This window comes from Lynx canadensis, chromosome D2 (assembly GCF_007474595.2).
Source record: "Lynx canadensis isolate LIC74 chromosome D2, mLynCan4.pri.v2, whole genome shotgun sequence".
NCBI classification, from domain to species: domain Eukaryota; kingdom Metazoa; phylum Chordata; class Mammalia; order Carnivora; family Felidae; genus Lynx; species Lynx canadensis.
This window is the reverse complement of record NC_044313.2, coordinates 69,315,097-69,328,972: the sequence shown is the minus strand read 5'-3', so window position 1 is coordinate 69,328,972 and position 13,876 is coordinate 69,315,097. Positions and strand designations below refer to the sequence as shown.

The following is a 13,876-nucleotide window of genomic DNA, read 5'->3' as shown; positions in this document are numbered from 1 at the left end:
TTCTTTCCGCTGGCCAGAAGCTGGTCCCCAGGACTGATTCAGTGACAGCCTGACTCTCCCAAATGAAGAGTGCCTCTCTTGCCCTGGAGCTCGGTCTCGTCCAAGGGTATTTTGTTGACGTTGACGGCTGCCATTTTGCAACGTCCTGAAGCTGCGTTAACTTGAGCAGACAGCCGGGAGCCTCGCTGATCTGAGCTGGGCTGTGACTCTGGGCGGTGTCTGTGAGTGCCTGGTCCCACCCAAACCCAGAAGGGAAAAGGAGGTCTCGGTGACACCCCAGCAAATGTTATTCAGCCGGCCAGCTCTTACTGGGATCCAGTAATGGGATTCTGGAAAATAAGTAAAACGAGCCCCTACACTTGTGAGGCTTGTGTCCTCGCTAATGCTGGGGGGTCAGATCACAGGTGGGCAGCCTGGGGGAGGCTGCTGGCTTCCTCTCCCTCGTTTCTATAGAGGCGTCTGCTATTGTCAGCTGTGTGTGTTGGGGCTATGAGGTCGTGTGGTGGGGGGGCACTGAAACTGGAAGAATCTTCCGGCAAGACTTACCACAGTGCGGTGGTCAGGGGCAGGGACTCAGGCTGAGCCATCAGGGGTGGATTCTGGTCCTGCCCTTTTCTGGTTGTGTGACCTCAGGCAAGTCCCTTAACCTGTCTGTGACTCAGTTTCCTCACTGGATACATGGAGGTTAGTAGCGGTGCACGTGTCTCCGAGTTATCATCAAGGAGGAAGGGAGTCAAGCTATCATTTATAAAGCAGAACACATATACAGCACAAGTGCCATATACACGTATGCTGAATAAAATACGGAAACGTTCTTTTATGTTCACTGAGAAATAAATAACATACCCGGCCCAGCTACACTTGTGGAACGGGGCTCTGGATGTGTGACCCTGAGAAAGGAAAGGCTCCGGGAAGAAAAAGGATAGGAGCCTGAAGGCCAGAACCGCCCCCGACTCAGTAACCATAACATTGACCTCCTCTGGTTCCTTGCTTCCTCTTGGGGAGGTGAGGCTGCAGGTGGCTGGTGGGACGGGGCCAGCCTCTCCCCACAGTCCACTGGATGCGGAGGTCGGCACCTCCCTCCACCGGCTTGACTCGGTGAGTCATAGCATGAATGTGGGCGCTCTCTCAGGCTTCCCGGCCAGCTTGGCCAGGATGTACTTCTTTCTTGCCTGCTCCCTGGTCCCTGGTCCCTTGCCTTCTCTCTCCCGGGGCCTGGAGGACTGTGCAGGGCATTAGAGTGATGCAGTTAGGGTGCGGGGATAAAGCCCCTCCGGCCTGCCTTCCTTCTTGGCCCAGCTGTGCCGAGACAAGCGCCTGGTCCCATCCTCCACGCACAGGGTGCCATGGGTGTCCCCGAGTACTAGAAAGGAGGATGAGGACTCCACCGGAAGCCTTTGCTCTCCCTCCTCCCTCCACACCCCAGCGATCCTGCAGTCCTGCACTCGGTGCCCCCGGGGGACACAGGCACGCAGAGCAAATACAGACGCCTGGTGGAGGGAGACAAGGAGCATGGCCTGGGGTCCACACACCCGTGCTGGGCTGTGAAAGGAGGCAGTGGGTGGCACCAGCGATGCCAAGCCAGGAGGGGAGGTGCCCGAGAGTCAGCTGCCGGCGGCGGGGAGGGTGACCACCCCCTGTGTCCTAATAGGTTTTTCTAGGGAGGGAGTGCAGCCCAGTCCCACGCAGTGGCCTCTGATGTTCCCCATTGCGCTAACCACCGTCATGTCAACACAGACCCTTGTCACTGCTGCTTCTCAAGCAGGGCTCCTGAGCCCCAGAGCAGAGGTCCAGGCCCCGCCTCCTGATGCCACCGACTGGGTTCAGGATGCAGTGTGGCCTGTACCTTCTCTTTCGGGTTGGAAAGGGCCAGACCCTTTCTGGGGCCTCCCAGAGCCTTCTGGCCTCTTCACCGACTCTCTCATTCCCTCATTCCCTCTGGCCCGTGGCGAAGCCATCGCAGAGGTCATGATGGGCCTGTGCTGGTTGCTTTTTGTCCCCTTCCTTGGGCTCCCAGTATTTTTTTAAAATACTAAGACTGGTTTGCAAACATGGCACATTTTATGTGCCCGGCCCAGTCTGTGCATCTCCGTAACTCTGTGTTTAATCTCTCTTGTAGATAGGCACAAAGGGCTAAACCCAGCGTCTTGAGGAACGTAAGGTGTGGACGAGGGGGTCCCGCCCGAATCCCTACTCCCTCTTCAGGCACACGCATGCGCGCACGCACGGGGTGGTCCTGCCCATACCTCGGGCTGTCTGCAAGGGGTCCCTGGCCCTACGTCCAGCGCACGCGTTGTGGGTCCGACCCTTTGTCTCGTCTACTCTCCCGCATCATGTTCTAGTGAGCACCTCGGTGCCCTTGACCTTCTCTGTGAGCTGCAGGATGCTGCTGTTGACCTTGAGACCTGGAGGGTCATTGGCCTTTGAACACATTCCCTTTTCCCTGGCTCACTCAGCACACCTCAGTGGGCCAGACACTGTTCTAGGCGCCTAAGACCCAACAGGGAACCCAACAGACAAAACTCCCATCCGTGTGGACCTTCCACAAACCCCCTCTGGACCTCTCCCAAGGGATTCGCCATCAGTGATAAAATCCCTATGATTTCCTCCAAAATCATCCAGGATTTCCTGTTTGTGCTCCGGCAGCCGGACCCATTGGTGGTGTGCCCGCTCTGCTGGGTCCTGTCGTCCCCATCGCTGCTCGTTTTGGAAGCTGGGGGGGGGGGCGTGCGTGGTGCCTCCGCTCAGAGTTCCTTCTAAGAATTTATTTCAGCCAAAGAAAGAAACTCCCAAGTCCATATATATTTAAATAGCCCCCTTTTCAGCTCCTGTCCTGTCTCATCACAGCCTCTGTCCTCCTTCCTGGGCCGGCCCTCTGCCTCCCCTCACCCTCCCCAGGTCAGAACTGCATCACGTGCCTGGGAAATTGGAAGCAACCACAACGCCAGGAAGACTCAGCCGTCTGGGGAGTCCACGCCCGCGTGTGTGGGTGGCGCCTGGCGGGGGGGAAGAGACTGTCGGCTCCTTCATTCACCGGCCGGGGTGACCTGGGGCAAGACTTGCTTCCGCGGCTGCAGAGCGGGCGTCCCGGCGCCTCTTGGGTTGACCCCCGTGAGAATCAAGTGTGGTCAGCTAACTGCTTGTTGTGGTGCTTTATGCACAGAAGACCCTCCATGAGGCACACCAGAGTTTTCTATATGCCATCAGGTGCATGGCTTGGAATACACTTCTTGAAGCCTAGGGGGACTGTCCACGCTTTTCATCGTTCGCACTCTCCGTGCCCGGGGCGCGGTCCCTTTCTCTTGCCTGCCTCGGAGGAACATGCACCGTGATGCTACGTGGGACTGGCCAGGGTGGGCAGCAAGCTGGGGACACCAGTGGGCTCAGCGGGCGCCCAGTGCGCGGGAGGAGGAAGGTCTGGAGAAGGAGCCTGAGGAAGAAACAGCACCCAGGCACATGGAAATTGGCCATGAACCTGGTTTGGTTCGGCATGAAGAACCAAGGTGGGTGTCCTTGGCACAGCGGGAAGCAGGGGAAGCAAGAAAAAGCTGTGAGGTCACGGAGGAAATGAGCAAATTCTCTGGGTGGCCCGTCCCCGCTGGCTACTGCGCGTGACACGGGGCCTTTGAGGTGGGGCCGGCCCCAGGCGGTGGCCCCGTAGCTCCTCAGCTCCCCGTCCCCTCCCCATCGTGTACTTCCCAAGCGGGAGACGAAAATCCTGCCACCCTTTCTGTCTCCAAGCAGAGGCTTTAAAAATACAGCCTCCTGTGAAAAACAGACACGGCGTCTAAATGAACTATCAACTGTGGTAGCCAAGGCTGCTCTTCTGTAATAGCCATCTGGTAAGTCAGCTCCGGGAAGTGGGACAGGAGCCGGGGGTAGGGGACTGGCGGATGCTGTCGGGCATGTGATCAGATCCCATCACTGGGCACCTCAGCCTCTTGCTGGGCGTCCTCCCTCTCCGTCCGCACCCTGACTGTGAACCTCCTGGTACCGTTCTCTTCGTCTTCGCTCTACCAACACGGAGACGGTGGGTCACCGAGGACTATAGACCGAACGTTTGCGTGGCCCCCGGAACTCCCACCCCGTCCCCAACACGAGGGTACGAGGAGGTGGGCCTGTGGGAGGCGCCTAGGTCATGAGGGTGGGGTCTCATGGTGGGATTAGTGTGCCTGAGGAAAGAGACCCCAGAGATCTCCCTGGACCTCCCCTGCATGGAAACACAGCGAGAAGACCCTGCCTTCTCCAGACACCACGTCTGTCAACACCGTGATCTTGGCCTTCACCTCCAGAACCGTGGGAAGTAAACTGCTGTCCTTCAAGCCGCCCGTCCCACGTGCTCTAAGATGAAGTGATGAAGCACCTTGCCCAAGGTCACGCGCCTTGTGCGTCACGGAGCTGGAGCCCAGTCCCAGGTCGTCGACTCTGCTGGCCGGCAACTATTTCCGAACCGTGATAGGTGACTTTTACATAATTACTTACATTCCTCGGAATACTTCCGTCGTTGGCTCTACCGTTTCATCGGTCTTGGAAGGGGGAGGAGGAGAGGTACCCGTGAGGAACTGAAACCCAAAGAAACTGGAGTTTCACAGAGGCTCGGTTAGACAGGGAAAGAGCCGGGAACAGAACCAGCTCCCTCCCGCCCCCAACCCCAGCTGCGGCCAACCCCGCCTCTCATCCTTAACGGCCACCTACCTCTCCCCGCTATGCTTTAGCTCAGCACGAAGGAAAAGTGAAATCTGTGCTTTGGGTGGGGAAGTGTCCTAGTGGAGAAGCCTGGTCCGGGGGCACAGGGGATGCGCGTGGTCCTGGGCGTGGGGTCTGAGCCTGGACCAGCCGTTCTCACAGGCCGCACGGACTCTTAGCCGTGGGAGGACTCACGGACTCCTGGATGCCATGGAATAGCCCCGTCACCTGGCCTTTAGGCTACTGCCACTAAGGGAGTCACATTCGCAATGAAGCTTTGTGACTGGCAGCGTTCATTCCTTCCTTCGACACCTGAGCTGTTGGTCAGGGTCACAGCCCCTCCCGTGTTGTCACCTTGCTGCTTACATCAAAACCGGATGCGGCAGGAGCAGTAGAAGTTCCCTGTTCTGCCCGTCCAAGCGCGTGTGACCTGATCTCCGTTCGCTAACAAAGTCCAGAGAACAGTCTGTGTGCGTGACCTGAAATGTAAACGACCAGAGCTCCAGAGAGAGAGGACCCTGGGGGCGGGGGGGGGGGGGGGGCCGCAGGCCCAGGCGAGAGCGGATCCTTTCGGTTCCAGCTGCTCCCCGTTAGCTCAGTGCATGTGGAGGTGGTCAGGGTCCCTCCCCACCCCCCGCCCAGCAGAGCGCCCCACCCCCCCCCGCCCCCCACTGCAGGTGGCAGGCCCTTGAGGTGGCCGTCACACATAGATGAAGACTATTCACCTTACACAGTCGTGTAAGACTGTTCCTTGTAGGTGTATGGGTGCCTCGTTCTTGAAGTTGGGCTGTCTTGAAAAGCCTTTATATGTCAGGCGTGGGTGCGTGCCCCTCCCTTCTCTGCAAAGCAGTTCTTTGTCACGTGACATCTGGTCAGGGGTGTAGCTTTAACGTTCCGAACAGTCAACACATTAGCCCTCTTCTACAAGAACTACTCCTGTGAACGGCGTCACCTCAAGCGTCCCATTCCAGAATTGTCTCTGTGTTGCCGGTGTCTTCTCCCGCCACTGGGCTGGATTAGCATGAGGGAGACCACGCATGGGCACACGCGTGCATGTGCACACACACGCACACACACACGGTTTGCCCTTACATGCTCCTGACAAGGAAGCCTTGCAAGCGATAAATTGCGTGACTGATGCCGTACTTGGGTTTCCCGGCCAGGTTTCTGCATGTTTTCTAAAGGCTCTGGAGAGCGGTGAGGAGTCTCACGTGTCCTCCGGTGGGAAGGCACCATTTCGAGGACTTGACGCTCATCTGAGCCTGTGTTGGTATGTCGTGGGTAAGCGTTGCAGGTCGGTCACACCTAAACCGAAAGGGGAGCTGGACGCGGCTCCCAGCTGCCCAGTGAGACAGGTGTGCGTTACCCCATCGGGCCACACGGATGAGGGGCCGAGCCCCCCAGGAGGTCAGGAACACGGCCTGGACTCCTACCCAAGGCTCCCGCCCCTGTGTGGACATTCCTTGATCTGGCTGCGAATCGAATTTGTTCCCGGTCACGTAGCCACGAGCCACGAGGTTGAACAAGGAAGGAAGCCTTGGAGGTCTCGAGTGGCCGTGTGGCTGGATTCTGCAGCCGAGACCTGGGCCTCGGCAGCTTGGCAGACAGACAGCTCGTCAGACAGACAGCTTGTCCTGCACGTCAGCCACGGGCGGAGGGAGGAAGGAGAGAAACGGAGAAGACAGGAGGATTAGTTCAGACCAAGAAAAAGGCCCAGCTGCAGCCAGTGCTGAGCACAATAGCTTGGCTATTTCCTACGTTACCTTTTTACAGAATGTAATATCTTGATTTATTTTTTTCACATCTCAGCTGAGAGGAATATTTTTGTGATCGCACAGGATGTTCTTTTATATTTTTATATCTGCTTGATTTTGCCTGGGGAGAATCATTTTGTTATTTTATTATTTATTTTATTAAACATTTTAATGTTTATTTTTGAGAGAGAGAGAGAGAGAGAGAGAGAGAGAGAGACAGAGTGTGAGCAGGGCAGAGGCAGAGAGAGAGAGAGAGAGGGAGACACAGAATTCGAAGCAGGCTCCAGCCTCCGAGCCGTCAGCCCAGAGCCCGACTCGGGGCTGGAACTCAACGAACCGCGAGATCGTGACCTGAGCCGAAGTCGGCCGCTCAACCGACGGAGCCACCCAGGCGCCCCTCATTTCGTTATTTTAAGCCCTTAATTCAGAATACGAAGGGATCCTTATCTGTGTCACAAAGCTGCAGACCATTGCTGCCCCACGATGCCAGTTGATGCAAAATGCCCTTCACATCTCAAAATGACTGCTTTGGTCCCTGGAAGGTTGGACTTGAGAAAAAACCACACTTTCCTTCCAGACAGCGTGAAGGAGGGGATCAGGGCCACATGTGGCTGTGGCCGTGAAGCGGGCACCGTGAAAGCGGGCGGCGGCCGCTCCTGCGGGACCCTCACACCAAACGGGGCTCGTGGTGGACCGGCCAGGACGGGCCGCGGCCTGTGGCTTTCATTCCCTCCATGGTGGTTCTTACCCCCACTGGCCGGGGAAGGAAACCAAGATGCAGAGAGGTTACGTGGCCTGGCCACGGTCACGTAACCAGCAGCTGCAGACCCCGGCCACGTAGGCTTCCGCCTCCACACATATGTTTCTGGCTGTCCTTACCTTTTTTATCAGACATCGACATGGGCTGCTGTCCACGAAACCGGATCCCTTCCATGGGGCTCAGCAAAGAGGCCCTTCCTCCTGCGTGGGCCGTGAAATCGGCCCTCCCCACTCACCCACTCTATCCACCTTGTCAGCGGGGGCGTCCGGCATACCGTGGGCCGGGCTTAGAGCGCTGCGACCGCCGGCCTTTACCTCGGCCGTCACACTGCGGCCGGGTCAGAGGGCGGGACCGCAGAGGCGGACCAGAACGGGTGTGTAAGTCCCTAACCGAACAACCGTGGCCTCTGATAAATGCAGGAAGGAAGTGCAGTCTGGATGGGGATGGGCAGGACCGGCTCTCTGCTTGTGGTTGGGTGGGGGCGCTTCATCACAAGGAAGGCTTGCTTCCTGCGGACGGGTCTGCGTGGGTGCAGGCCCTGGGGTGGAAGGAGCGTGCCAGAGCCCGGGCCTGACCCCAGCCCTGCCTGCACCCCTTGTGCTCAGCTGCCCTTGGAGAGCGGCCTGGGATGGGGGTTGGTAGCTGTGACCTGCCCCTTCAGGGCCCCGAGCGCTTGGTCAGGAATGTGGGTTCGCTTTAACACGGTGGCAAGTCCCGGGAGTGTTTGAATTCAGCAGGGGACTGTAGCGACCTGGTTTATATTCTTTTAACGATTTTTCCTGTTGCTGTGAATCCTTTGGGCAGAGACCGTTTTTGCCTTCTAGGCCAGGGGTGGTGGCTGCCTGGGTCAGAGCAACGGGTGGCTGATCACACACTCCAGCAGCAGGACGCGCGGGTGGGCGGGACGCGGGGCGCCGGCAGCAGAGGAACCCGTGGTGGTTTTGGTGTCTGGGGGGGGCTGGCGGGGAGGAGCAAAACGGGAGAGGACAGTGAGGCATCTGGAGTTTCGGCCTGGACACGTGTGTTGTAAGATGCTCTGGTTCAAGTGGAAATGACAAATTGATGAGGCCCCCGGGTTCAGGCCGCCTCCGGTACCCGGCTCGCCCGCAGTCCGCTCCCCCTGCCCAGCACACCTGTATGGAAACGGAGCACGGCGCCGTGCGTAGAGGTGAGGGAGCCAGGAGGGGAAGCCGTGTGGCCACCCCTCAGGTCCCCCTGGTGCTCACTGGCTTCAGGAACAGCCCCAGGCCCTCCCCCCACACCACCTGTAGTGATTCCCCCTAAAGCGGGAGCATGATCCGCGGTGCTCACAGCCCTTCTCGCCTCGATGCGGGGAGTCCGGGCCCTGCCCCCCAGTGCCTGCAGCCAGCCTTCTCTCTTGCACAGTCCGCTAAACTCAGGGCCTTTGCGGGAGATGTTCTCAGTGCCTGAGATCTCCTGTAACCTCCCGGCCGCCACCCCTTTGCAGCCACCGGTCTCAAGAGCAGTCTCACGCGGCTCGTCCATTCCCCCCCGCCCCCACTCCCAGGATCTGGACTCGAGGTCCCTCTTGTGAGCACCGGCCTCCCCCGAGCCTGACATCACTGGTCACTGTCTGCTGTCTGCTCCTGTCCCTACACCGAGAACTTCCTGGGGAGAAAGCACTGGGTCTTACTCCTCTCTTCCTAGGATCAATACGACACCCGTGAGTGTTCTCGGAATAAGTGGTTTCTGCTAACTGCCCTTGCGTTACAGTCCACCCCCTGAACAGGACATCTGCTTTTGTAGATGTCGCTCCTGGAAAGAGGGGGTCGGTTTCTACCTTGGGGTGGTGGTTCGGGTGGGGGGGAATCTCTTCAGGGAATCTGAGCATCATTGGACCATGCTTAATGCTACCCTGGGCCCGTGGGCCTGCTGTGGCATCCTGGGATTGAGGGAGCAGGTGATCCCCGGGGGGCTGAAGGAACCAGGTGGTCGATGGTTGAAGCAAGCCCTGAAGAGTGACTTGGTGACATGGTGGGGCGGGGAGGTGGGGAGAGCACCGGCCTCCCCCGGCCGGGAGATGACTGTATGAGTTTATAGCCTGGTCATGCATCATCAACACACAGAGCCCTGTCTCCCTTCGGCAGACCCGAAGGTAAACGCGGGCACTACAGGTCCTTCCTACCACCCTGCCCCCACCCCCACCCCCACTTCCATGCCGCCTTTGCGGTTTTTTTCCCTTCAGAATTCCTCCTGGCTGTGCATTGTAACCCTACGTGGCCCACCATGAAATGTGTGCGTGCCAGAGGTAGAGGGAGCTCGGGGGGGTTTGAGGACCATGCACCTGGCTTAAGCCGTGTGTATGCACGGTGTGCAGGACAGCCACATCCCTTCTTGTCCACTCGCGAGAGCAGAAGTGGCGCGTTAATAATTATAGCAGCAGCAGGTGCTCTCAGACTGGTGCTGGGCCAGGTGGGAAGACGGTCGCCCCAACGATAAGGCGCTTACAAGTGAGTGACCTTGGGCTGGATCCCTATACTTCTGAGCTTCTGTTTCCTTCCCTGCAAAAGGGGACGAGGCTTCACGAGGATGTTGTAAGGATCACGTGGGGTAACAGCCGGAAAAGCTCCTGTGAATGAATCAAATGTAAGAGAGTCTTGTCTTGGCTGGGGGTGCTGCCCACCCCCAGAGCCATATTATTAAATAGCCCTATTATAAGGTTGGCGATATAGGTTGAATCTACTGAATAGCATCTTCTCCCTCCCTCCTTCCCTCCATCCCTTCCCAGGGACTGGCCTGTGCCAACACTTTCCAACACGAAGAATCAGAACAGCTGAGACAGGCAGTGGAGGGTGCTTGTAAATCCAAACTAAACAGATAAGAGGGAGCCAGCTACTTCCGCGTTTCTTCATTAAACAGTTGGCCAGGGCAGAGTTTGCTGGGAGGATTCATTGCGAAATAGCCCGGGAGGCGAAATTGCTTTAAAGATAACTTTTGGAAGAGAAAATTTCATTCTGCTCACTCAGCATGATGTAGCAATTGAAATGCTGGTTTTTCTCCTCTTTGAGAGCTACCCCTGAATAATTTATGGCTTCACCCACCGGAGGGTGAAAAGCTTCGCTGAAATAAGATGATTTCCACTAAAGAGTGGGTGTGGGGCTGTAGGCCGCAGGCCGCTCTTACTCACCGGGGCCCCCGCTGTCTCCTGGCCTCGCTGTCCCTGCAGCCAGGGCCACCTGCTCCGAGAGCAGTTAGGTGCCAGTGGCACCAGGACCGCCTGGTGCCCTTCCAGTAACTGGTTGGTGACAGTGAGCATGGTGGTCACTTCACTCTCTGGGCTTCAGGGTTTTTTTCTCCAACGTGAGAGCAATCGAGCATTCCAGAGCCCAGAGCCCAGGGCAGTGGATTTCTGCTGATAACATCTCAGTAAAGGTCTCTAGGTTTTCACAACAGCCTTGCGAAGCAGGTGTTCCGCTTTCCTCGTGGGAAAGAGGGAATTTATCCAAGACTGTGCATTTAGCTAGATGTAAATTCAGGGTTTCACCTCCCCACTTTATCCGATCTGAAACCTAGGCGGTTGGGTGTACATTGTCCTATTTTGCTGCGAAAAAAACGTGTTTTTCAGAGATTGCCTAAATCAGTAGTAGAGAAAGGTTTAGGGGGGTGGTTAAAATTCTGAAGAGCGTGCCCGGCTTTGATTAGAAATTGCAAAGCTGGTCTCCTCAGGGGGCACTTGGCTGGCTCCGTCGGTCGGTGGACTCGGGGTCTCCGGTCGTGAGTTCAAGCCCCAAAGGTGGGTGTAGAGATTACTTAAAAAAAATTTTTTTTAAATAAAAAAAGCTTGTCTCCTACAAACCTGTACATCCTGTTAGCCTGACTTAAGACACTGGGATTGAAAGCCGTATCTCTTATGGGTGGATGTGTGTGTATGTAGTTCAGCACGCTGTCCCTGCATTAGCCAAAACTGTGAGATTTTTTTTTAATTTTTTCTTTTTAATGTTTATTTATTTTTGAGAGAGACAGAGACAGAGTGCGAGTGGGTTGGGGCAGAGAGAGAGGGAGGCACAGAATCCAGAGCAGGCTCCAGGCTATGAGCTGTCAGCACAGAGCCTGACGCCGGGCTCGAACTCAGGAGCTGTGAGATCATGACCTGAGAGGAAGTTGGACGCTCAACCGACTGAGCCACCCAGGCGCCCCAAAACTGTGAGCTCTTAATTACATTGGTGAAATTATCTGAACAAGCCCCTTCAGATGTATTCACCGATAAATTCCAAACTGCCACATGGAGAGCACCAGGAAATAAACATTGCAGCCTCTCCTGGGTGGAAATTTTCAGGCCCCGAGGGGTGAAAGCATTCTTACTTACGGAAGTCAATTTACAAGAAAGCGAAAGGCAGAAGGCCACGGTGGAGCTCCTGTAAGTTCAGTGTGCCCTTGCGTGGGTCTTTTCCCACGGCTCGCGCGTCCCTTTCTCTGAATTTGCTGGACAGGGAAGAACGCGGGGCCCGGGGTGCACGGTGGAGGGAGGACCTGCAGGTGCGGGGCCCGGGCGGCAGGGGGCGCGTGTGCCGCTGTCCAGGGAAGGGGACCGAAGTTCATGGCGGGGGGCGGGGGGGGGGGTAGGGGCTCTGGCCAGCCAGCTGCGCTGGGCGGGGGGGGGGGCAGGGTGCACGCTGCGGTGGTGGTTGCGGCAATGAACCCCCGGCCTGCCTTCGTTTTAGGTCCAACCCGAAAGATGCCCCCCAGCGCCAGTGCCATAGACTTCTTCCAGCTCTTTGTCCCCGACAACGTGCTCAAGAACATGGTGGTGCAGACGAACATGTACGCCAAGAAGTTCCAGGAGCGCTTCGGCAGCGACGGCGCCTGGGCCGAGGTGACGCTGACGGAGATGAAGGCGTTCCTGGGCTACATGATCTCCACCAGCATCTCCCACTGCGAGTCGGTCCTCAGCATCTGGAGCGGCGGCTTCTACAGCAACAGGAGCCTCGCCCTGGTCATGAGCCAGGCCCGCTTCGAGAAGATCCTCAAGTACTTCCACGTGGTGGCCTTCCGCTCCAGCCAGACCACGCACGGCCTGTACAAGGTCCAGCCCTTCCTCGACTCCCTGCAGAACGGCTTCGACTCTGCCTTCAGGCCTTCCCAAACCCAGGTGAGATCGGCCGCGGGGGTGCCCCGGGACTGCCCCCTGCCCCCCGTCCTGCCTTCTCCCGCCCTCCTCGGAGTGCAGGGGAGCGATGGACTCACGGCCCCATGCCACAGAGACCTCAGAGAGCGGGGTTCTGCCGCTGCCTGCCCCCCTCCCCGTAATGGCGCTTTTTTTCCAAATTGTGTGTTTTCCAGGCTTGGACGTTTCTTATATATATATTTTTAAGTTTATTTCTTTTGAGAGAAAGAAAGCACGAGTTGGAGAGGGGGCAGAGAGAGGGAGAGAGAGAATCCCAAGCAGGCTCCACACTGTCAGCACAGGGCCCAGCGCAGGGCTTGAACCCGCAAACCGTGAGATCACGGCCTGAGCGGAAGTCAGATGTTTAACAACTGAGCCACCTGGGCGCCCCAATATTCTTAGATTAAGAAGAACCTCTGATGGGTCACTTTCCCGTGTTCTCTGAGTAGGGATGTACTCCTGGGTTGGTGGTGGAAAGGGCTGAAGCCTCATAGGTGGCAGAGGAAAGGAGGCCAGGAGGCCGGATCTCAGTCGCCCTGCAGGTAACCCGGAGTCACTCAGGTGGGGGGCGGGGGGTCCACCTGGCACACTGTCACCAGCGGGGCCTCTGGACCAGGGTTCCATAGAGCCCCAGGTCTGTTAGGGCCCCCTGACACCACCCCAACTTCCCTAACTTCTGGTTCTAGAAGGCTCTGTGTGCCCTCAGCTCCTGAGCGGCTGCCTTCTGGTGTCGACCTGTGGCCAGTACACTTGGCTGTGGTGAGATAGGCGTTCTGGAATTGTCCTCCAAACTGCTCTGCTGGCCTCGCAAACTGAGGAGGCAGCTCATTCCCGAGCTGCCTCTAACCAAAACTTTAGGACGTGTTCGGCCCACGTGAGCCCAGTTCCTTTTGGCCTGTGCAGTGTGGAAACCAAAGTTGACGTCATTTTTATTTATGCGTTTGAGTAGCCATCCATCTACCCACTCTTCCTCGTGCGTTTCCTCCAAGGGCCTTCTTCATAAACCTCAAATTCTTTTCGATGTTCTCTCTTTCCCTATCTCTGTATCTTGCCTTTTTCTCTGCGCGGCTGAAAATCACAGGGTTTTTGTGGGGGAAGATCTCACTCTATTTCAGGTCTGTGGGAGCCTTAAAACAATTTCTGGAAGCGTTCCCCCTGCTGTGCTGTGAATGTGCTGGGCTCGTTATGATTTCCAGGTGTTTGTGATGCTCTTTCTGACGCCGAGAAAGCTCTTCCCTCTTCTCTCTGCCTTAGCAGACTTACCGAGTCTCCTGGGCCCAGTGCAGGGCCTACCCCCCCCCCCCCACTATTTATAGGGCAGCCGAGTGCCAGTCTTTCTTGTCCCTAGTTGTGTCTCTGACCTTCTAAACAGGAGGTGGGATCCTTTGGGGACGCTGGCCCTGCCCTCAACATGCCCTGCAGGACCAAATACAGGGCCGGGCACGTTCGTTTTTGCTGCGCTAAATATTTGCTTGGTTGAAAATGAACCAAACTGGGGCCCTTCCGGCTGGATGCAAGGGGTAAAATACAGTATTCTGACCATCCTTGGGG

At 57.1% G+C, this 13,876-nt stretch overlaps 1 protein-coding gene across 1 annotated transcript in view; it reads left to right on the top strand.

Annotated features, from left to right (window-relative positions):
• PGBD5 (piggyBac transposable element derived 5) overlaps positions 1 to 13,876 on the top strand; it is a 104,474-nt gene that overhangs the window by 61,098 nt on the left and 29,500 nt on the right. Inside the window, exon 2 of the mRNA XM_030335161.1 lies at positions 11,883 to 12,310. Coding sequence (XP_030191021.1) covers positions 11,883 to 12,310 — 428 coding nt within the window. The remainder of the gene's footprint in view (positions 1 to 11,882; positions 12,311 to 13,876) is intronic.